Source organism: Gekko japonicus, unplaced genomic scaffold (genome assembly GCF_001447785.1).
Source record: "Gekko japonicus isolate JY-2015 unplaced genomic scaffold, Gekko_japonicus_V1.1 scaffold473, whole genome shotgun sequence".
Lineage (NCBI taxonomy): Eukaryota > Metazoa > Chordata > Lepidosauria > Squamata > Gekkonidae > Gekko > Gekko japonicus.
Genome location: NW_015172566.1, coordinates 1,034,380 through 1,059,351, shown reverse-complemented (window position 1 = coordinate 1,059,351; position 24,972 = coordinate 1,034,380). Strand labels below are relative to the sequence as shown.

The following is a 24,972-nucleotide window of genomic DNA, read 5'->3' as shown; positions in this document are numbered from 1 at the left end:
AGCGGTTTCTGTCAGAGCTCTCTCAGCCCCACCTACCTCACAGGGTGTCTGTTGTGGGGAGGGGAAGGGAAAGGAGTTTGTAAGCCGCTCTGAGACTCCTTCAGGTAGTGAAGGGCGGGGTATAAATCTTCTTTCCTTCTTCCTTCTCCTCTTCCTCCTCCTCCTTTCTCCAGTAGTCCCTCAGTGGCTGTGATCACACAAACTGAATAATCCACTTCCAATCCACTTTCAATGCACTTTCCAACTGGATTTCGCCGGTTCACACAGTAACATCCAGTTGGAAAGTGCACTGAATGTGGATTGAAAGTAGATTATTTAGTGTGTGTGATCGCACCCTTTGCATTCCCAAAGCGAACTGGTCTTTCCCAATAGACCCTGTTCTCTCCCCCACCCTTTTGACATCCCATAACTCCTAAACCTGATCCTAATGTGCCATTATCCAATTTAGACTTTGGGGATTTAAGGATGTTTTAAGGCATGAGGCTTCACTTTGCCTTTTTTGGGATAACTTGGTCAGTAATCTCAAAGAAAGCCCATGTTGGCTAAAATGTAGATTCGAGAAGAAAAAAATGGCTGTTTACATGAGCACATTCATGTGTGGTGAAGTAGTGTGCAAGAGACTTCTCGGGGACATGTGGAAATCTCGAAATCTCACACGCTCCATCCTGATGTCTATTCTCTTCCCTCTGACACCCCCATCCTTTGAAAGAGATGTCACTTCAGCATTTCTCATTCTGGCTCTTCAGCTCCATCCCCATGCCAACCTAGCTCACAAAATCTCCCTGATTCTGAATTCCAGTTAACTCTTCATACCGCCAGTCTGTTACCCATTGCTTCACTTCCCAGGTAGTTTCCTTAGGCACATTTCTTTTTGACTTCCCAGCTCTTCCTTGTCTTTTGCACTACGGGCTTCCTCATTCCCAGGCATTCAGTCTCCCAATTTCCTTATTTGCCCTGCCAACTGATATATTAGCCATTACCCTCTGGCTCTGCATCCTGGTTTCAGGGCTCCTCACTCTGCCTTCCATTCTTAAACTCTCCTGCAACTCCTCGTGAAGAAAGTTTAAGCCTGTTCTTCTCCCTTTCCTGTTGACGCCTCGTTCCAGAGGGGAGCCATGTTGGTTTGCAGCGGAAGAGCTGGATTGGAGTCCAGTAGCACTAGATCCGAGTCCAAAAATATTTTCAGGGGATAAGCTATCACGAGTCAAAGTTCCTTTCGTCAGATAGGAGCTGTTGACTCCTAAATTCAGGTCTCTGCATTGCTCATATCTTGCAAATCAAACTGGTTTTACTCGTCCATCTTCCACTCTGCTAAACGGCAGTCCCCTGAACTCCTTTTTGGTTGCCACATCTGCGGCCATTGGGCATGCTTTCTGATGCGCTCACCAGTGCTCCCCCTAAGCTGTGGAGTCTTGTGAGCAAAAAATTCTACTTGGTGGTGAGCTACTGGCAGTAAAGTTGGGAGCAAGTGATTCGGCTACTCCATAATTGAGTTTGCGCTGGAGCAATGTTCCCTCTAAGCTGTGGAGACTTGTGTGCAAAAATTCTACTCTGTGAGCTACTGGCATTAAAGTTGTGAGCGAGACATTTGGCTGCTGGATCAGTTAGCTTGCTCTGGAGCCATCCCTTCCTGAGCTCAGACAAAAACGTGTGAGCCGGAGGCTAAAAAACTGTGAGCTAGCTCACACGGACTCAGCTTTGAGGGAATGCTGCTCTGGAACCATCCTTCCTGCACCAAGACAAAAAAAAGTGTGAGCCGGAGGCTATAAAAACTGTGAGCTGTCTCACACTAACTCAGCTTAGAGGGAACACTGGCGCTCCCCAGCCTTTAGCATATCCAGTGGCACTTCAGTCATCACTGGATTCTGTCCCGTCTTGCTCCCTAGATCCACCCTTCACCCCTTTCCTTGTTCCCCGCTCTGCAAGTAGCTAAAACAAATGAAACCTTTATAAGCCGCACGCTAACGTTGCTGCAGGGAATTATGCACCGGCGGTGATGTTACCTTTACTCACTCAGGCTGTTTCCAGGATCTCAGCGGCCCTGGCCGAGCTGATAGGAGGGGACACGGCATTTACTTAGCAGCACCAAATTGCTGGCTGAGGCACTGGATTCTCTGTGAGGACAGAAGGAAGCGAGAAATGTTTGCACAAGCTGTTGGTTGCCGCGTGGGTGTACCCACACTCTTTACCCCTCACCCGTCTCTGCCTGGCTTCCTTTCATAACCCACATCTGTAACGTGTCTTGCAGCCTGTTTATTCCTCTTCAGATTGAGCTGCTTCTAGGCTCGCTCCCTGTGCATACTTTATAAAGCTTCCTCCCTGAGTAAAACATGAAAACACCTGCCCCGTATCTCCTCAGCATCCTCATCTCTAGAGCTCGGCATCTAACAATGGCTGGCTTCTTTGGAAATTCATAGATTTCCCCCCTTGAGTCCGTTCACCTAGAGACCTCCCCACCCCCCCTTGATCCAGGATAAGAGAGTGGTTGGTTTCTAAGTGACGGGGAGAGGTGGGATGGAATTGCAGAAAGAGGGAAGGCGCTTGAGGAATGACTGGGGGGGGGAGAGCACAGGGAGATAGAATCAGTCTCTCCGCTGTGCTGTGTTTTCCCCCCCTCTCTGGAGAGGCCAAGCGAGAGAAAAGGGGGTTTGCTTGGAAAAGCAGGATTTAATAAAACAGAGCGTTCTGGAAAACCAAACTCTGGCTCCTGCAACAGCATGTTGACTGCCAAATGCCAAAGAGAGGTGGGTATTTAGAAAATCCGTGGTCTCCCGTTTGTTTCAATGCTTGCAGGGAGGAAAGGGCGGTTCAGAGACGGGCTCTTAGTGCATAGGTTAGGAGCCCTAGTCTCTCACGTTGGCATGTTTCTTATTTACACATCTCGGTAGGTCTTTCGCTTTGACTCCACGTGACCCGGGAACAGTTTGGGAGGAGAGGTTGGCTTGTTTTGTAGTCTTGCTTCCTAGTCGTATTTGCAGAAATACTTTCCAGACAGATGTTTTTTACAAAGGCAGGAAGCGGAATTGCTTATTAATTGAGGGGTGTACCCCAGTGTAATTAGCGCTTGCGTTAATTGGGAAATCCTCTTTAAGTCCAGCGGGAAAGGGTAAGGGGCAGATGGGCTGGGAGGGCTTCTGCTATCGAACGGTGTTGCTTTCTGCGTGTGTCATTGTGCTTAAATCGATGTCGCTGCCTCCCTCGGGTCCGGGCTTCTTTCTAATCACCTTTTAAATGTATTCTGTTTCTTTCTGTCATGCACATCTGCAGCTCCGCTTTGAGCACTTGCCACTTGTGCCAGAGTGCGTTGAAATAATTCATAACGTATCTTGATTTTAAAAAAAAATATTGTCGAATAATCAGGCTCGTTGGTGGATACGTGGCCTCCCCCCCCTTAGTGTTGGCATGGTGAATTTTGAATAGCATTAGGATAATATTTGGATAACACATTGTGCTAACACACCAACCAGATCTACTGTGGGGTTCCCCCCCCCCTCCTTCCATGGGAACAAATGTGCAAAGCGTTTTTTTACTCTGCCTTTAGTAACATTCTGAACTGTAATTTTGGAGCTTATCTATCAGGGAGTTAAGTATTCAACTGATTTACTATTGGTCTACTACAATATGGGTGCGGTGCATAACTTTGCTGTTTTCTCGCTTTTGAAACCCTCCGTATTCGCATAAAATATCTCCGCAGAAGGTTGCATCTCACATAAACATTTCAGAGGTGTTTTCTATTGTATGCTGTATATCATAGCTCTCTCTATATCCATACATATGTGCATAAAAAGCAAAACCAGATGTATTAATGCCACAGAGAAATCTAGGCTATTTTAAACCTACTGAGAGAAATATATACAACTTAAGTAGTCCCCCCCCCCCCCCCCCCTGGTGATCTCTCTCTCTCTCTCTTTTTAAAGTGGAAGAAGATAATAGACCCTGATAGAGTAACGAACGATTTACTGCCCGGCAGAGGAAAAATTAGATGTGTTCCCCCCCCCTCCAATTAGTAGAGAAAATGAAACCTCTGTACTATTGGCCGGTCTATAAATACTTGCAAATGCAATTTGCATATATGCTTGGTTGATTTAATGATGCCACAATATACAGCTCCTGACGCGATTCTTACCCAGCTACCGTTTTGGATGTGTGCACTCTCTTCTGGAACCGGTTTTTGTTTAAACGTTGCACAACGTAAACATCTGTAGGAACAGGGCCCAGTGGAAGATGTGCATTTAAGCCTGTGCATCTCGATTTAGTGTTGCTAGAATCAACTGTCCAGTTCTCTCGTGTGGTGCCATTCCAGGCAGTCAGGAGTATTTAACTCAGGTGCCAATTTGAAGTGTCCTTTAGAGAGATTAAGTTCCATTGAGCTCCGTGGGATGTACTTCTCAGTAAGCATGCTTTGGAAGGTGTTGTTTTTTTTGCCGTCGCCTCATTTCAATCTTTATTGGCTCAGTTCTTTAGAGTCCGATCTGTCGTTGGGCATATTTATTGACAAGGGACCGTAGCTTTAGTAGGCTTGTAGAGAAAATCTGCTGAAGTTGTGAATGAACTTTGAGCATAGTAATCCGGTGCTTGATTATATGATCAAACTGTTGTTTCTCTCCTAGACCTACCAACCGGCTGGGAGGAAGCGTATACTTTCGAAGGGGCAAGGTACTACATAAAGTAAGTAAAACTGACCCCACCCTCCAATCTGTTATGGAATATGTTGTAACACTCGTATGTCGTCTAACGTCCCACGTGACCATTTTATTTATTTGAGGTGTTCCTCTGTTGCAGTCAAGAGGGCAGGAACCTGTCCCGTAAAGTGGCTTATAAATAAGTTAGGATACCTGTTATGCTCTGGGAATACTGCAGTGGCTATGAAAGCATATGACAGTGTTTTGTGGAATGGGGTATTGGAACATAGCGACATAATTGTATGAGGAGGGCTTTAGTGAAGGCGCTCTGTTCTTTCCGTACAACAGTCCTGCGGGAGGGGCTGGACTGATAACCACTGATTCACCCATGCTGACCACTGAGCTTTGTAACTGAGAAGGGAATTTTGCTGGGATTTCTCTCATCTGGTGCTGAGGCACTGGGCAGGCGTCAATGGGAAGGATATTCCAGCATCCAGGGGCCAGTGTTGAAAAAGCCCTGTCTCTAATCACCAACCACCTCATTTCTGCCAGTGGGGCCACAGAGAACAAGGCTTGGAATGATTTTCTTAAGTGGAAGGCTAGATAGTGAAGGGGAAGATGAACCTAAGACGAGCCCTGCTGGATCAGACCAGTAGTCCATCTAGTCCAGCATCCTGTCCCACACAGTGGCCAGCCAGTTCCTCTGGAGGGCCAACAACAGGACGTAGAGGCCGAGGCCTTCCTCTGACGTTGCCTCCTGGCTTAGTGCCTCTGAATGTGGAGGTTCCCCTCAGTCACCATGGCTAGTAGCCATTGATGTAGCATGGAGGATAAATATACATTAATCCCCTTTTAAAGTTGTTTATTCCTGTGGCCATCACTACATCCTCTGGCAGCAAATTCCACATCGTAATCACTCTCTGCGTAAAGAAGCATTTCCTTTTGTCAGTCCTCAACCTACTGCCCAGCAGCTTCATTGGATACCCTCAAGTTCTAGTATTTTGGGAGAGCGAGAAAAATGTCTCTATGTCAACTCTCTCCACCCCCCATGCATAATCTTATAAGCCTCTATCACGCCCCCCCCTCCCCCCGTCCATCTCTTTTCTAAAATGAAAAGTCCCCGACCCTTCAGCCTTTCCTCATAGGGAAGGGGCTCCAAACCCCCCCCCCATTGTCTTGGTTGCCTTCCTCTGCTTTTTCCAGCTCTGCAATGTCCTTTTGGAGATCCGTTGACCAGAACTGTACACAGTATTCCCAATGAGGCCGCACCATAGATCTATACAAGGGCATTACAATTGTTGTTGTTCAGTCGCACAGTCGAGTAGCCGACTCTTCGCGTCCCCATGGACCAGGTCACGCCAGGCCCTCCCGTTTTCCGCCGTCCTCTGAAGTTTGCTCAATTTCATGTTCGTTGCATCTATGACACTGTCCAACCATCTCATCCTTTGCCGTCCCCGTCTTCTTTGACCTTCAATCTTTCCCAGCATCAGGGTCTTCTCCAGGGAGTGCTCCCTTCTCATTTGGTGGCCAAAGTATTTGAGCTTCAGTTTCATTATCTGGCCTTCCAGGGAACAGTCAGGGTTGATTTCTTTTAGGATTGACTGATTTGATCTTCTTGCAGTCCAAGGGACTCTCAAGAGTCTTCTCCAGCACCATAGTTCAAAAGAATCTATTCTTCGGCGCTCGGCCTTCCTTATAGTCCAACTCTCGCAGCCATACATGACTACTGGGAATACCACTGCTTTGACCATGCGGACTTTTGTTGGCAGGGTGATGTCTCTACTTTTTATCATGCTGTTTAGGTTCGCCATCGCTTTCCTCCCAAGGAGCAGGCGTCTTTTAATTTCATGGCTGCTGTCACAGTCTGCGGTGATCTGGGATCCCAGGAACGTGAAGTCTGTCACTACTTCCACGACTTCCGTTTTATTCTCAATCCATTTCCTTTATATGTTTTAATTACGGCACGGCTAATTACCTTGCCCTTGTTAGCCGCCCTGAGCCCATTCGGGAGGGCGGGATACAAATGTGAAAAATAAATAAATAAAATACATAATCCCTAACACAAAGTTTGACCCTTTTCACCGCTGCAGCATGCTGGGTTGACACTTCCACTGAGCGACCCACTATGAACCCAGGATCTTTCCCCCTCTAAGTCTCAGCGAGTTCAGACCCCCTTTAGCCTGTACCTGAAGTTGGGATGTTTTGTCCCAAATGTTCCCTCTAAGCTGTGGAGTCTTGTGAGCAAAAATCCTACTTTGTGAGCTACTACTAGCATTAAAGTTGTGAGCGAGCGATTTGGCCGCTGCATAAATTAGTTTGCTCTGGAGCCATCCTCCCTGAGCTGAGACAAAAATGTGTGAGCCGGAGGCTAGAAAACTGTGAGCTAGCTCACACTAACTCAGCTTAGAGGGAACACTGGTCCCAATGTGCATCACCGTACAGTTACCAACTTTGAACTTAATTTGTCACATTGTCGCCCGCGCACCCAGTTTGGGGAGGTCCTCTTGGAGAGCTCCTCACAGCGTTGGTTTTCACCCTCCTGAATAATTTTGTGTCCTCTGCAAACCTGGCGACTGCACTACTTACTCCTCATTCCAGATCATTGTCGAAGAAATAAAATAGTAACCCCCCCCCAGTAATGATCCTTGTGGGACCCCACCGCTTACTTCCCTCCATTGTGGGAACTGTCCGTTTCAAGCAGTGTGGCCCTAACCTATTTAGGCCCTTATGAGTAAGAATTATCTGGCTGAGTTTAACAAAAGGGCAAGTGGTGCGCAGCACGAGCAGTGTTCCCTCTAAGCTGAGTTAGTGTGAGCCGGCTCACAGTTTTTTAGCCTCCGGCTCACACATTTTTGCCTTAGCTCAGGGAGGAGGGCTCCAGAGCAGTGTTCCCTCTAAGCTGAGTTAGTGTGAGCCAGCTCACAGTTTTTTAGCCTTTGGCTCACACATTTGTGTCTTAGCTCAGGAAGGATGGCTCCAGAGCAAACTAACTTACGCAGTAGCCAAATCGCTGGCTCACAACTCTAATGCCAATAGCTCACAAAGTAGAATTTTTGCTCACAAGACTGCACAGCTTAGAGGGAACATTGCTCCAGAGCAAACTAATTTACGCAGTAGCCAAATGGCTCGCTCACAACTTTAATGCAAGTAGCTCACAAAGCAGAATTTTTGCTCACGAGACTCCACAGCTTAGAGGGAGCATTGAGCACAAGTATGATATTGATCCCTGTATCCACCGCCCCATCAGGTTTTGGACTAACGAAGCTCCGGCAGCTCCACATAGAACGCATGGCAGGAATCTAGCCTTGTTGTGTTCTGTGTATGGATCATTGTGGTTGTGGCTGACATATCAGCTGAAGCTGACAAAAGGCACCGGGTGCCACAGAGTAGCCCTCAGCCTCCTTCTATAGGTTGGGGTCAGTGTTCCCTCTAAGCTGAGCTAGTGTGAGATAGCTCAGTTTTTTAGCCTCCAGTTCACACCTTTTTGTCTTTGCTCAGGAAGGATGGCTCCAGAGCACACCAATTTATGCAGTAGCCAAATCGCTCGCTCACAGCTCTAATGCCAGTAGCTCACAAAGTAGGATTTTTGCTCACAAGACTCCACAGCTTAGAGGGAGCATTGGTTGGGGTCCAGCAACGACCCCAAGCTACGAACCTGCTCCTTGAGGGGGGAGCGCAACCCCTTCCAGGACAGGCTGGGTTTTCTGTCCTTGAGCAGCCTTGTAGTTGAGCTCAGGAACTCAAGGCTTCAGTTTTAGCAGTTCCTTTTTACAGACGTGATAGGCTTCACTTCTTGTTTCTCAGTAAACATTTGTTGTGTTGTGTACACCTTTGGGCCTGATGTTTTAGGGACGTGAGAAAACGCTTTCAAACCTTCTAGGTATAAATTGAATCCAGAATCAAAGTTAGGTGGGTGTCAGAAGAGGATAAGCCTAAAGGATCTGTGTATTTAGTGTTGTGTTCTGTGTCAGTAGCTGGAATGCTACTGGAAGACAGTGGTGTGTCTCTTACCTCTCCCTTCCCCCTGAAGTCCTCTGGTGGGGATGGCTTGGAGTCAGGAGAGCCCTGTAAACAAAATGCCTTAGGACCAGTTTGGTGTAGTGGTTAGGAGCGCGGATTGTAATTTGGGAGAACCCAATCCTCCGTGTGCAGCTGCTGGTGTGACCTTGGGTCAGTTACAAGTTCTCTCAGGAGCAGTTCTCCAGAGAGCTCTCTCAGCCCCACCTACCTGACAAGGGTGTCTGTTGTGGGGAGGGGAAGGGAAAGGAGATTGTGAGCCGCTCTGAGACTGCTTCAGGTAGTGAAGGGTGGGGCATAAATCTAATCTCTTCTTCTCTTCTTCTTACCATGAAGAAGCGGAATGACATCTCCCCCACTTTCCCATTGCACTGATGGAGCCTTTGACGGCCAAAGAGTGAGGAATAGTGATGCCAATTTCCCCCTATTCACAGCAAACCCTTATAGTGTCAGCTTCCTTGGGGATCTTAGGAGGCTTCTAGGAAAAGGTGGGAAAGATCCAGAAGTACTTTTTACTTGCGGTTTATAGATACAGCCCCCCAGTGTTTCATACTCGTTGTTGTATAGTGGTTCTCTGCTCATGTGCAGAACCAGTATGGTGTAGTAGTTTGTATGTTCACTGGGCTACCGATTCTCACCTGTCTGTCCTTCCTCACAGGGTGGTTGTGAGGGGCGAATGAAAGAAGGGAGGACTTTGTAAGTTGTCCTGAATGCTTCGGAAGTAAGGGAAGGATAAAAATTCGCTGAATAAATATTCTGAAGCCCAAAGCAATCAGGTCTTGCTTGAAGACCTTGATGGTGTACATTGGACACTGTGCATTTATCCTTCTCTTAAGTGAAGATGCAGTTCTAGCCAGATGTTTGAATTGTTTTTGGCATCCCGTGCCTAAACATCTGGGCCCACCCCATTTCGGTATTTGAGTACAAATAACCATGACTGTCCTATGTTTTGGTCTTCCCCTGTGTTTGTTTCTTTATTAATTAGAACATTCGTACCCCGCCTTTCCTCTTGACTCCAGACAGCTTCTTTCTAACCTGTGTGTTCCTTCGCTGCTCTTTGCCTAAGGACAATTCTCCTGAGGACACTTTGGCTAAACAATCATAGGAAGGCACTTTCTGGACCAGAAATTATTACCAGTGAAACACCACTTGGCATGTGATTGCATCTTTGGAGGCCTCATGTTTACTTTTATTCTGTGCCCAGTGGTTTCATTTTGGAACAGTTTTCTTCTGGTCCTTCTTGTATTTATATTTTATATCTGTATGATTGTACTGTGCTATTATATAAGCCAATATGTTCCTCACTGTGTTTGACCTCTGAAGAAGGCCTACGCGGGCCGAAACGTGTCAGGTCAAGTCCATATGCCCTTGTGTGTTAGATTCGAGTATTTTTACATGAGTTGTGATTGGGCCCTTATATATTTGTAAACTCTTTATTAATAAATACATGTATCATTTATATGCTGTATATATTAAGCTTTTGTTGTTGGCCCTCTTTTCTATTTGACTAACCTTTTCAGGTTCTGGATCCCAGGTTTCTAGGTTCAGTCCCCCCCCACACACACACATTTTGCCCCAGTTCCTTCTTTACCCCCCAATCCAACAGCTGAGATATCTGCACCTGTTGGCCTGTCGTAGTTCCTGCCCTTGAAAGGTTGTCTTTTTGAAACTTGCGTTTATCAGTGTTTGGGAGAAGATTCCAAGAGGCTTTTTCAATTTCGTGCCCAGATACGAGGAGAACAATATCCATTAAATATGACTTGCATAGTTAAATGTGTGGTAGATTTATGTCTCTTTTGACCGGAGGTTTGAGAGGACGTAATATATAAATGTCCATAGTTTATCCCAAGTCTTGCTTGGAATATTTTATCTGCAGTGCTTTGAGTGAGTCACAGACAGCTTTTATGAATGTAGCCCCGGTGACGCTGGAAACGTGTCATGTTTGAGTGGCCGATATATAGTCTTGTAAAGCCGCAGTCCTAAATAGAGATAAATTTAATGGGACTTACCTCCAGGTAAACAAGTTAGGCATGTAATCTTAATCCAACGAGAGCGATCGGGTTTGTTCAAAAGTTAGACATTCCAATCAGCTTAAGCACATACTTGAGTGCTTAACAGTTTCTGCATAATATATTGAGCCCCTTCCAAGGACAGAAGTGTTGATGATGTTCCTGCAGTGCAGACAAGTTCCAAAACTCATTTTAAAGCATCTGGTAACACTTCTTCATAATCTTGTCTTCTCTTGGGTTCGATATTGTCCTCTTGTACCTGTACTTTAAACTAGTTGCTTGGGTTGACTGAAAAAAAGCAGCGTTTCAGTAATGTTAAGCTTAACTGAGTTGCAGAATGAACTGTACCACCACCTCTACTTTTGGTCTTACCCTAATGGCTGTCTCTCTCTAACAAAGCGCTTACACATTTGGACTGTTTTTATACTATTCTGGATTGCAGTAAAGGATGAGGTGGACAAACTGGCCCAACATGGCAGTTCTTCTTGGTTTTACCTGAGAGCCAGTTTGGTGTACTGGTTAGGAGCACGGACTCTAGGAGAACTGGGTTTGATTCCCCACTCCTCCACATGCAGCTGCTGGTGTGACCTTGGGTCAGTCATAAATTCTTTCAGAGCAATCCCCTCTTCTTCTAAATCCCTTCCTAGAACTATTTTAGCCAGTATGTTGTATTCTAAAACCACCATGTTTTGATAAATTGATAAAGGTGACATTTATCAACAGTTGTGATCTGGAGAGATGCAGCTACAGTAGGTGGCGGTCTGTGGTGATTTCTCTTCAGTATAAGCCATTTGCATAATAGCCCCGGTTATTTAGCGATAGAATGCAAAATGTGATGGTTACAGGAATGAAATGAGAAGTTCTGGAGCAAGTAGCATGCCATTAAGAGCTTCATCAGCGCTGTACTGCTTGGTCTGGAAGGAACCATTTCTAATCCTTCCACGTCGCAGCTTTTGTGCCGCGTTAAATACAGGATGTTATCTCAGAGCTGCTAGCTGAAGGACATGTTGCCGATGGTGCTCAAACACCAAATAGTGCTGTTGTCACTGTAATAATGATCTAAATATTGTACTGGAAGCATATGCTCTGCCTCTCTGCAGTCATTTTGGCACAACGTTAGGGATAAAGAGCCGTATGAATCTGGCTTTTGGAGGGTTTTGAAGTGGGCCTTCGCTGCGGGCCCACATGTATAGGCAAAATTATGAGGCTGGAAGTCTTGTGTATGTTGGCGGGTGCCACATTCTTAGCATATAGGCACAAGATTGTCCGAATAGCTGGACGTGAGGCAATGTCCCCTGATGAGTTTTCTCTTGTTCCTTACTAGCTGGAGATGGCTTTTGGCTCTGCATCTCGAAGAACCTACCGGGCAGGGTGATTTTGGTGGTGTGAAGGACTGCCCTGGTGTGTTACCGTCTGATTCAGAGGCCATGGTTTGCAAACTGCCTCAGGCTACTCAGTGGTTAAGTGTGGCGTGGCAACGGAAAGCGCCTTCCAGTGGCAGCTGACTTATGGTAGCCCTGTTAAGGTTTTCAAGGGAAGAGATAAATAGAGGTGGGTTGCTGTTGCCTGCATCTGTGTCGCAACGGTGAACGTTCATGGTGGTCTCCCGTCCAAGTACGAACCAGGGCCGACCCTGCTTAGCATTTGAGATCTGACCAAGATAGGGCTACCTTGCGCCATCCAGGTCTGGACAAGTGTGGAGCACAAATGTGTTAAAGAAATACAGCCCAGACAATGTGGGAGTTTTTTGCACTGATGTTAGTGGCTCGGGTCCTGTGCTTCTTCAGCAGTGATTTGAAAAAATAGCAAGAACCCTTGCCTTATTTTTCATGGAATCATAGAGTTGGAAGGGATCTCCAGGGTCATCTAGTCCAACCCCCTGCACAATGCAAGAAGTTCACAAATACCTCCCCCCCCACACACCCAGTGACCCCTGTTCCATGCCCAGAAGACAAAAAACCTCCAGGATCCCCGGCCAAACTGGCCTGGAGAACAATTGCTTCCTGACCCCAAAGTGGCGATCGGCATTTCCCTGGGTGTGTAAGAAAGGGCCACGAGAACTAAGCCCTGAGGCAACCCTTCCTGCCCTCCCTCTCATGGTCTGCTTCAGTTCACAGAACCAGCATGGCTGTCAGATGGCCATCTAGCCTCTGTTTGAAAACCTCCAAAGGAGGAGAGCCCACCACCGCCTGAGGAAGCCTGTTCCACTGAGGAAACGCTCTGTCAGGAAGTTCTTCCTAATGTTTAGCCAAATACTCTTCTGATTGAATTTCAGCTTGTTGGTTCTGGTCTGTCCTCCTGGGGCAACAGGTCCCTGTGGATGGAAGTTGTTAAGGGTGGGACAGCAGGAAGGTCCCACTTCGGTTGCATCTTGTTTACAGTCCACAGACTCTTCAGAGGCCCACCCTCAAGGCGTTGTGTAGACGAGCAAGCTTTCTGTTGCCCAAATAGATGGCGTACTTTTCCACAGGCTGCTATGCGTATCCTTGTTGGGGACATAATTAATGATGATGTACTCCATTGTACAATTACACTGGTGTTATTTTTCAGCAACTGGGTAAATGTTAGTGTTTCACCACAAGTGTATTTTCTGCCTTGCAGTTACCGAACATTTTTCTTTGTTGAAGTGAAATGCCTGTCAAAGGCCAGATGAGGAAAAAAAAGAGGGCAGAATCAAGGAACTTGATTGTAATATTACATGTAATCTCAAAAAAGCTGGTTGAAGAAGAATATGTAATGACTTTGCCTTTTTGGTGCAGGGAATTTTTCATGCTTATCCGTGTTTGAAATTAAGCCTTTTGAAAATGCTTCTTAGTGATGTCTCTAATAAGCCTTTAGTGTGCTAAATGGGTGTGTTGCTAAATTTTGTATTGTATTTTTACGGCTTTGATGAAGTAAATATGCTGGATAATTGAGGTTTTGAGGAAATGAACATACAGCATGATTTTAAGCAGACGTATTGGGTGTTTCAAGTTACATGTTGAAATCTCGATTCATTTAGGAGACTATCTTTTAAATATTTTGTATTTTTCAGAAGGGGAGGTGATAGCTGCTATAGTCAGGCCTCACCTGGAGTCCTGTGTCCAGTTTTGGGCACCACATTTTAGGAAGGATGTTGACACGCTTGAGCGTGTCCAGAAGAGGGCAACCAGGATGGTGAGAGGGTTGGAATCCAAGTCTTATGAGGAAAGGCTGAAAGAGTTGGGTATGTTTAGCCTGGGAAAGAGAAGGCTTAGAGGGGACATGATTGTAGTCTTCAAGTATTTGAAGGGCTGTCATGTAGAAGATGGTGGATCTCTTCTCTCTTGCTCCGGATTGCAAGACTAGATCTAATGGGTGGAAATTACAAGGGAGTCATTACCGGCTAAATATCAGGAGAAACTTCCTAACTGTAAGAGTGGTTGAGCAGTGGAACAGACCACCTCGGTAGGTGGTGGATGCTCCTTCGCTGGACGTTTTCAAGCGGAGGCTGGACGGCCATCTTTCGGGTATGTTGTAGGGCTATCTTTTGGCTATGCTCCTGCAGAGTGCAGGGAGTTGGACTAGATCAGGGGTCATTTCCTGCAGGAGCGCACAGGAGCGGAGCTCCGGCAGTAAAGAGCCCAGGGGGCGGGCACTTGCAACAAGCCCCACCCCCTGCTCCCAGCAGCCCTCAGTCAGAGCAAGAAGCAGCCAGGTAAGTTGCAGAGCTCTCCCCACCCCGGTCCAAAACAGTCCAGTGGCACCTTTAAGACCAGGTTTTATTCAGGTACAAGCTCTCCCTCCTCTCTGAGAAAAGATCTGCACGTCCCGTCCCCCCCCAATAGCTAGCAATCCAAAACAGTCCAGTGGAGCCTGAGCAGTGGGTGTTGCCTTCTGACACACTTCCGGTGATGTTAGGGGGTGTGGCATATGCAAATAAGTTATGCTAATGAGCTCCTGCACCTCTTTTTCTACAAAATGACCCCTGGACTAGATGAACTGCAAGGTCCCTTCCAACTCTAGCATTCTATGATACTATGATTATGCCTCTGTGCCCTGTTGATGGCTCTCCAGAGGAACGGGTTGGCCACTGTGTGAGACAGGACGCTGGACTAGATGGGCCACTTGTCTGATCCATCAGGGTTCTTCTTATGCTTTCTACTTGATGTTGGTTCTGTGTTAATTACAAATGGGATGTGTGCTCTTTACAACACAGACGGGTAAATAGAGTTCTGTTTGCTCTAGGTAATAAGGTTTTGTCTGAAGGCTGTGATATCGTTTTGTGTTTAATAAGCTTAGCAAAGGATTTCAGATGTTATTGTAACTTGGGATTAGTGAAAGAATATAGACGTGCAGCAGTTCAGCACAAAGAGTTAAAAGACGAATCCTCTGTGCGGACTAAAAGTCTGATTAAATTCTAACTGATACAATAGCTACCTCCCAAATTGAAGAGCTGAGTACTTTCGATTACTAGCTGTTTCTAAAATGTTGTGTATACGTGCGCTTTCCCACTCTTTTTTTTTTTACTCATCCCTCCCCGCCCCCCAGTTGACAAAATGATAATTTGGTAATAGTTAAGGCTAGGGGAATGTTGGCCCTGAGTCCTGTAAGTTGTTAGACTTACCAGTCTTTTGCAGGAAGACAATAGCTTGGAAATGTTGGCTTCCCTTGGGATACATTAAACTAACTTTCTTTTCTGTGGTGGATTTCTTTTTGTTTTTCCCCATTCTAAAACAGTGGATGTAAGGATATACTTCTCAAAATATGCTTCTTTAACTCCGCCCCCCCTCCACTGTCATGTCTGATGGAGGCGGACTTGCAGGGGGCAGGCCCAGCAGGGACCACCAAAGACTCACTACCTACGTGACTTGGCCTGTCCCAGCAGCGGCCATTGCGCTGCCTGTCCTAAAGCTCATTGTCACACAGACTGGCCAGACTTTTGCTAGAGACAGGCTGTCAGGGGTAGGGAAGGAGGGGAAAGCTGAAGACGTGGGGGCAGATAAAGGCAGGGTCAGCTGGTGGGTGGGAAGGCGAGAAGGAAGCAGACCCAGTGGCTGTGGCCGGCAGGCTTCAGGTCTGGCTTAGCCCAGTGCTGGAGGTCACCATGCAACTGACCCTGTGGTAGCAGCCATCATGTAACTTGGCCTGATATTCCCCAGGGAGAGGCTACGAGGGGTAGGGAAGAAGGGAAAGCTGAAGCAGGTGTGGGACAAGTAAAGGTAGGTTAGCTGGTGGGTGGGAAGGAGAGAAAAAAGCAGGAAAGGGGAGCAGTGGGGGCTGCCTTTTGGAAAGAGGAAATAGTCGGGGAAAGGAAAACAGGAGAAAATGAGGTTCCCCCGCACGTTCTTGTAGGTCCCCCATTTTGTATCCTTAGAATACTTAAAGGTCAGACCTTGTTTTTAGAGACTATTTCTTGTAGTATCTCGGAGTGGGGGGGGGGATTGCAGTGACACTGCTGATGCATCACTGAAATTGTAGCGTAAGCAAGGTCTTGATGCCTGCGACTTTAGAAACGGGCATCTGCGTTAGTACATTTTCGCTCCTAATCCTTTTAGTCTGGCAGCATTGTCCTTGTTGTTTTGAGCAAGGGCTTGAAGTCTGGTGTTGCATTCGAGCCGTCTGTTCTGTCAGCCTCTGAATTTTCCCCCTTGGCATCTTCTAGTCGTGAACGACTTCAGTGATATGGAGCAGATTGAGTGGACCGGAAACTCTCTTTCAGTGGATGGAGCACTGGTCTTTTGGTTGGAAGGCATGAATCTCTGCTGGGTCTTAACGTGGTTCTGCTTCCCTCAGTTGTTTGAGCTCAAGGGAAGTGACCTGTCTGGAGTGGTGCATTCTAGAACTGGGGAGCACAATTTGCCTGTATCTCTTCTATACACTTGTCAGGGATGCTCTAGGCTGATCCTGCATTGAGCAGGGGTTTGGGCTAGATGGCCTGCAGGAGCCCTGCCAACTCTGTGATTCTATGATTCTCATTATCAAGCCATTCCATACAGCTGTGGTGCCGGCTACCCTAGAATCAAGATGGCGGCGTACTAACTTGACGTAGCCTTTAGCTTGTGGTGTGCGTGTGTTTCTATGTCTGTCCCAACTTTGGTTCCTCAATTAGAGATGAAATCCACCTATCTTCCCCACACCTACCCGGCTTCCGTGTTTGTTGCACTCATTGGCGGGTGTCAGCCGTTGTGAAATACCTTGTTAATTAAAACATGCTAACACCTTGTATTTTCCCAGGGTTGAAACATCCTTGAGAGGCCTTAATAATGAAGTTTTCTTGACAAGTCCTGTTGCTTGATAAACTCAGCACCTGAGGTAATAAAGCTGCTGTCCTGATTAGGGTCTTGAGTGTTTATATTGTCGCAGTGGTGGGTCTCCTTATCTCCTCCACCATACTCGGTTGGCCCAAGGTCTAAGCAATGACAGAGGTGTGAAAAATCTGCTCAAAGTGGCTTTACGAGCTGCCCTGAGAAGACCTTTCTTTTACTGGGGATGTTCTGCCCGTGATTGTTAATGTACGACAGAAAGCCATTTAAAATCTAACGTATATCCTAGTCAAGGCAGGCTCGTCAACTTACAGTAAAGTTTCGCAAATACTTGACAGCTAATCGCGGATATATATTTTTCCCCTGTAGGGAGACTTCACTCAACACTCAGTTATATAGGTATGTTCTTGATCACCACCCAGCATAGAGAGAACAGGCATCGTCCTCGGCATGGCAGGATAGTACATTTAGCGTTGTCCCCAAGGGGGTTTCCGCATGGGTGAGGGGCTTGTGCGGTTTCCCCGATGTTAGTGCGGCACAGCAGCTAGGGGGCTTCCACATCGTAGGTTTCTCTGCAGTTTTCCTGCCCCTGGCCACTCAGCAGTGGCCACCACCCGTTCCTTGGGCCACGGGGTCTTCTGCATTTTTTTTAAAAAAATCAGCACTAGAAGGTTGTTATATTGCTATGCTGTTGGACCTAAAGGTGTAAGGTTCTGTGAGTTCCCAGCTTTCATTGAACGAGTCTTTAGTCCCTTGCTGTTGTAAAGATATGCATTTCCATTTATATCTCTGCAAGGGAATGGGCTAACGACTTACTTTTTTTTTTTAAAGAAAGCTGAGTATTCACAGAACATGTTGCACCATTTTGTTGTAATGATATATCGATCAAACAATGTTCTAGTGCTGATTTTTTAATAGCCCACCCCCAGTAGCAAGGACAGGGATTGGGTTTTCCCACCCACACAGCAGCCAACTGGACTTTGCTGCGGTCCAGCCAGTTTGGTGCGGTGGTTAGGAGTGCAGACTCTAATCTGGGAGAACCGGGTTTGATTCCCCACCTCTCCACATGCAGCTGCTGATGTGACCTTTGGTCAGTCCCAGTTCTCTCAGAGCTGCTCTCTCAAGAGCAGTTCTCGAAAGAGCTCTCTCAGCCCTACCTACCTCACAGGGCGTCTGTTGTGGGGAGGGGAAGGGAAAGGCGATTGTAAGCCATTCTGAGAGAACTTGAGAGAACTGCTCTGAGAGAACTTGTGATTGACCCAAGGTCACACCAGCAGTCGCATGTGGAGGAGTGGGGAATCAAACCCGGTTCTCCAGGTTAGAGTGTGCCGCTCTTAACCACTGCACCAAACTGGCTCTGCTTTTAATAATTAATTCACCACTGTACACCTGATGGAGCAGAGAGACCCTGTGAAGCTCTCAATTTTCGTTTACATAGTAAATGAAGAAAAATCCCCTTGAAGCATCGTTTGTGAAAAATGACATGGCCGCCTTACATCAGGTGTCGGAGCACTGCGCTTCCCCTTCGGTTCTCTTGACTTTATATTGTACTTCTCTCAATGCTGCTTTGGCAGTGTATTGCAAGGCAGATATGCCAACATACTTTTGTTCTGACCTTTAGTATGTGCGAAGTAGTATAATATCTGGTGTAATTATCCATAATAGGAAAGCTAAACTCTACACTATATAGCCAATTAAATTAATTTAAAGCTGCTTAATGTTACGAGACTAAAATTAAATTGGATTAATTGGGAAGATTCTTAAAGACACTAAAGCCAATTAATAATCTCACTTAATTTTTAAATTGCTCCATAGCTTTTCCAAGCCTGTTTCACTCCCGCCCTTGAGTTTTTAATTGTTTATTGGATTTCTAACAGGACTAGATGAGCTAAGTGTGACTTCTTCTCAGGATCTGTTGCTGGGAAGCGGTTTATTTTGTACTTCTCCCAGAAGCAGGAGATACAAAGAGAGAGAGAGAGAGAGAGAAATGCTGTGATCAGGTTTTAACATGGCTTGATGTTTAGAATGCAATAAGGAATTAATTTGCAGCCTATTAGGAGAAGAGAGGGAGAGAAATTAGTTTATTTGCAGACACATAAAGAGGCAAAACATAGAACAGCAGGCACTTAACCAAAGAATATCTTAATAAATCTTCAGCACCCCCCCCGAAATAAACACCATTGTTCTATGTACCGTGCAAGAAGGCATGTATAAGTTTTTGTGAATCCCTGCCTCATCCTACTACTTGTCTCTGTGTTAACTTTCAAGCCAGTTGTTGCTGAGAAGGAAATTTCTTGGAAATAATTGTGTGTTTTTTTAGAAAAAAAACATTGAACCAGTAGAGTGGCAGCCTCCTAGTAAGAAACAGAATATCATGTTTGATTTTACGGGCCCATAAAGCCACACTCCTCCCCTGTGCTTTTATGGCATTTACTTGGGTAATTATGGTAAATATGTGTTTACTGAATTTAATTGAAAATCTAATATAGCGGTTGGTAATTATTATTCCGCAAACGTCTTGCGCTGGGGGTAGTGGTCCTCGCTCCCACTGAGATAGATTGAGACGGGTAGCCTTGTTAGTGTGTCTGTAGCTCAGAGGTTAAGAAGACGCTGAGCTGCAGACCAGGAATTCTGCAGTTTGGCAATTCGAGACCCAAGTGTGCCGCATGACAGAGTGAGCTCCCGTCTCTGGCCCCAGCTCCTGCCAACCTAGCAGTTCGAAAGCAATAAATTGCAAGTAGAGAAATAGGTACCACTTTGGTGGGAAGGTAACAGCGTTCCTTGCGCCTTGGTGTTTAGACATGCCGGCCACATGACCACGGAGAAGTCTTTGGACAGCGCTGGCTCTTCGGCTTGGAAACGGAGATGAGCACCGCCCCCTAGAGTTGGACTCGACTGGCTTTTGAGCAAGGGAAACCTTCACCTTTACCTTAGCAGCAAAAAAGAGCAAGAATCCAGCAGTGCCTTATTTTAACAAAATTTGTGGACAGGTATGAGCTTTCGTGAGTAATTGTTCACGTCTTCATACCCTCTTTAAGGTGCTCCAGGACTCGTGCTCTTTCCTGCTAGCTCCCATTGTTTGCTGAAATAGCTCTGGTGGGATTTGAGGTGGTTATGCTGTGGCACAGGACAGGTGAAAAGACTCTAAGAAGCATGCCCTTGTGTGGGAAGAACACCAGTTGACATTTGACTGGGGAGCCTTCTTCGCCATCCCCCCACCACAGTTTGGTGTAGTGGTTAAGAGTGCGGACTCTTAACCTGGGAGAACTGCGTTTGAGTCCACACTCCTCCACATGCAGCTGCTGGTGTGACCTTGGGTCAGTCACCAGTTCTCTCAGAGGTGTTCTCTCAAGAGCACTCTCAGCCCCACCTACCTTACAGGTGTCTGTTATGGGGAGGGGAGGGGAAAGGGATCAAAAGCCGCTCCGAGACTCCTTCGGGTAGCAAAGGGTGGGGTATAAATCCAGTCTCTTGTCTCTTCTTCTTCCACAAGCGTACCTGATCATTTATGCAATTATATAAATAAAATTATTTTCCTCTCTGGTGTAGTCCATTTGGAATGCACTCCTCCATCTATTGCTTTGTTTCCAAGATTTGGCTTGGTTGACTAGGTTCTTTCTCGGCCTATCCTTAGCCCCAGAGCACTTGGGATCACAGGTGCTGAGCGCATTAAGAGGTCTGCTGGATTTAAGACGTTGCATCGCAGTGTCTCAGGGAGGCCGATGGTCGGCTTTCCTGACGACCCAACAACCCAAGGTTATTCTGGGAGGGGATCTCCAGGCATCCTGTCCTTGCGCAACCAGCGAAGCTCATACTTGCCGTTGCGCCGAAGTCATTTTACGAGCCCTGTTAACTGCAGCTTTGTGGCAATTAGAGTGGGCTTATCGCAGCGGAAGAATCAGAGAAACTGGGTTGTTAAATGTTTGGGGGGCAAGTGAGTCACGCTCAGAAAGTCCAGATGTTCATTTTGTATCAGCGGGTCTGTGCCAGAACTTTTCAGTGAGACGAGCTCCCATTTGGAGGGCTTAAAGAACGTGTGTGTGTGGGGGGGGGTTGAGTGGGGGGGGAGCGAGAGCGCTTCATATTAGCTGTTGGTGACGGAACTAGCTGAGGGGCATTCCAGCCTTCCCAGGTGGGTAGCAACAGAGAGAAAGGAAAATCCCCTACTTCTCACAGCTTGGTTGTGCAATTCATTTTTTTCTGCGCCCCAAGCCTCCAGTGCAATGCCGAACTCCATGGAATTAGTGGAGAACTATCTATTCAGCTGCGGTGGCTCAAGTGGTTAAGACGCTGAACTGCAGGCTGTGGAAAGTCGGTAGTTCAGTAGTTCAAGACCCGAGTTGCCGCATGACGGAGTGAGCTCCCGTCTCTAGTTCCAGCTCCTGCCAGCCCAGCAGTTCGAAAGCAAAAAATTGCAAGTAGATAAATAGGTACCACTTCAGTGGGAAGGTAAACATCTTCGGACAGCGCTGGCTCTTCGGCTTTGAAACGGAGATGAGCACCGCAGCCCTAGAGTCGGATTCGACTGGTTTTCGAGCAAGGGAACCTTTACCTTTAATCTATTCAGCAGTGACCTGTTCGGAGCCAGTAACTCCCTCAACCTTCTGAACCAACTTTTGCAGAGGACTTGAGGGACTTTATAGGGAAGGGAGATTCTCTGTGCACATGTGGAACTCCACGGGGATATCACCCTGTATTGGAAGTCACAAAGGACAGAGTACATTCAGAACGGCATTCTTCATTTCAGGAAGAGAGATCCAGGTGTTCAGCCGTGCTGGTCTGAAGCGATAGAACAAATTTAGAGTCCAGTGGTGCCTTTAACAAAGCCAGAATTATACCCAGAGAAAACCTGTTAGAAGACAGGCCCCAAAGAGACAGTACTAGAAGACGGTGCAGTGGCTCAGAGGTTAAGACAGTGAGCTGCAGACCAGGAATTCTGTAGTTCGGCAGTTCGAGACCCGAGTGCCGAGTGACGGAGTGAGCTCCCCTCTCTGGCCCCAGCTCCTGCCAGCCTAGCAGTTCGAAAGCAAGAAATTGCAAGTAGATAAATAAGTACCACTTTGGTGGGAAGGTAACAGTGTTCCGTGCGCCTCGGCGTCTAGTGATGCCGGCCACATGACCACGGAAACATCTTTGGACAGCGCTGGCTCTTCAGCTTGGAAATGGAGATTAGCACCACCCCCCAGAGTCAGATTCGACCAGCTTTCGAGCAAGGGAAACCTTTACCTTTGGTAGAACACCACTAGTGGTCACATACAGCTCTCAGCTCAAAACAGTTCAACGCAGCATCAATGACTTACAACAACCTCTGCTGGATAATGACAGTTCTCTTTCACAAGTACTGGGAGGCAAACCCTTTCTTGTCTCGAAGGTGCCACTGGACTCTAAATTTGTTCATTTCAGGAAGTTTGAGACCAACCAAGAGTGCTTGGAGTGTAAGTTGCTGCAGGCTTGGAGGGTTGAACAAAACATAACTGTTGTTTTGAAATGGCCTCAGGTTTGTATCCTGATCTGCCTGGGGTGATCTAGGTGGACCGTAGCATGAGCCCAAAGACACACCCAGTAAATTAAAAGAAACCTTTGTCCTAAAACTTGGTCACTTAAGAGAAGAGTAAAAATAGAGTTCCAGCAGATGTAAATTCATTGCATTAAATTTGGGGGGAAACAAACACTCAAGGCTTTTTTTGTTTTGTTTGCTCACTTAGTAAGTTAGTACATTGACAATACTGAGATTCTAATATCGACTAATCTCAGTCCTATGTTGGGGAGGTGGAAATTCCATGGGCGTAGGCCATGCCTTTTGGGGTTTAAGCCATGGGCATGCAGCGCTTAGTACAGATCTTTCTCTTCCTTCCGTGTAATTGCCTCTTAAGCAGTCTCCTGCCTAGACATGGATGTTAATGCCATTAAGGGTGTAACGTTAGCACAAATGTTTCCTCTAAGCTGAGCTAGTGTGAGCTAGCTCACAGTTTTTTAGCCTCCGGCTCACACATTTTTGTCTCAGCTCAGGCAGGATGGCTCCAGAGCAGACTAATTTATGCAGCAGCCAAATCGCTCACTCACAACTTTAATGCCAGTAGCTCACAGAGTAGAATTTTTGCTTGCAAGACTCCACTGCTTAGAGGGAGCATTGGTTAGCACTCACCTGTATTTACTTCACTGATGTCTTTTCTCCCCAGCAGGAACCCGAGCAAGTAACGTTTTCCTCACCTCCGTTTTGTCCTTGCAACAGCCCTCTGAAATAGGTTAGGTTGAGAATACGTGACTGGCCAAAGGCTGTCCAGCAAGCTTCCTTGGCGGAGTAGAGATCTGAACCTGGGTCTCCCAGATCTTAGTTTCTCATACTATAATCACTACAGAAGACTGGTCTCTTGGGCCTGTAGGACACTTGTGCCTGGGAGCTCCGTGTTCTAATGCTCCCTCACTACGTGGTCTTAGAAGAAGAAGAGATTGTATTTATATCCTGCCCTTCACTACCCAAAGGTGTCTCAGAGCAGCTTACAGACTCCTTTCCCTTCCCCCCCCCACAACAGACACCCTGTGAGGTAGGTGGGGCTGGGAGAGCTCTGACAGGAACTGTTCTTTTTCAAGAGCACCTCTGACAGAACTATGGCTTGCCCAAGGTCATCCAAACAGGTGCAAATGGAGGAGTGGGGAATCAAACCCTGTTCTCCCAGATTAGAGTCCGCGCACTTAACCACTACACCAAACTGCACAATGCTGACTTGCCTATTCCCCCCCCCCCCCACAGGAATCATGACCTTCCAAACAGGGTTGTTGCCAAGCTAAACAAAGCAAAGACTGTAAATTGTTTGGTATACTATGACAGATCATGAGAGGGAGGGCAGGAAGGGTTGCCTCAGTGCTTAGTTCTCGTGGCCCGTTCTTATATGTCCACGGAAATGCCGATCGCCGCTTTGGGGTTAGGAAGCCATTTTTCTCCAGGCCAGTTTGGCTGGAGACCCTGGAGGAGTTTTTGTCACCTTCTGGGCATGGACAGGGGTCACTGCGGGGGTGGAGGGGGGGAGGTATTTTTGAATTTCCTGCCTTGTGCAGGGGGTTGGACTAGGTGACCCCGGAGGTCCCTTCCAGCTCTATGATTCTATGACAGGTGTACACCTACAATCTAGGTGCAGTGATGTTTAGGAGAATAGTCTTATGTTGGTAGGTTCTGGTGTTCAGCCATGGCAGGTGTCCGTAGTCAATACCAAGAGCAGACAATTATGGATTTAAGCCAACCTTGCAGACCAGTACTGCAAAGTCATCGCTTTCTTCAATAAAACAAGGAATATATGAGTGTAAATAGCAAGATGCGTTTGTGTCCTGCAGACTCAAAGAAGATCGAGAGTGGGAGCCAGCGGCCCAGGTGGACTTGGTGGAAGCCGAACTACCGAGAGTGGGAGCCAGCAGCCCAGGTGGACTTGGTGGAAGCCGAACTGTGTGGCTTATCGGCAAATCTGTGTGGGATAGTACTTGCTTGCCGTGTCGGAAAATTTACTTTCAAGACATTTTGCCCTCCGTCTCCAGTAGCGCTGGTTTGGCTGTAGTGGAGACATCACGCACGGGTCTCTTCAAATGTTCCATGCTGTCAACTATCTCATAAGAGAGATGCTGCAATATCTTGCAAAACCGGGTCACGTTGTTTTGGAGATTAAATCCTCGCTTAAGACTATAGAAGCTGGTTTTCGGTGGGAAAATCAGCACTTGGCAATCTGTTTTTGATAGATCTAGCCCTGCAAATGACACTGCATTTGGTCCTGCTTATGGTGAAACACATTTTCTTTCTCTGTTTCATGGCATGCGTTATTTGTAGTCAAATCTGTTTTTACGTTGCTTTCATCAAAGCAAAATAAGTGATGCTTAAACAACAGTTTTACGTGGTATAGGAGGTCTTCCGCGGCCCTTTCCAGAGGGTATTCTAGAATTACGAGTCTGGGAAAACATTTTAAATTCAATGCAAATCACCTTGGTAACGAAACTCAGGGAGAGTGGGTTCCACCTTGTCAAAGGCAAGGTGCCCAGACCTGTTTATCTGGAATTGCTGGGTTTCCGGTGCCTAGAAGCATTCCCTAATTTTGGTGACAACAAAGTTATTGCAAC

General features: G+C 46.7%; 1 protein-coding gene across 1 annotated transcript in view; it reads left to right on the top strand.

Moving 5' to 3' along the window:
* PLEKHA5 (pleckstrin homology domain containing A5) overlaps nt 1-24,972 on the top strand; it is a 357,622-nt gene that overhangs the window by 2,502 nt on the left and 330,148 nt on the right. Inside the window, exon 3 of the mRNA XM_015421329.1 lies at nt 4,611-4,668. Within this exon, the coding sequence (XP_015276815.1) occupies nt 4,611-4,668 (58 nt within the window). The remainder of the gene's footprint in view (nt 1-4,610; nt 4,669-24,972) is intronic.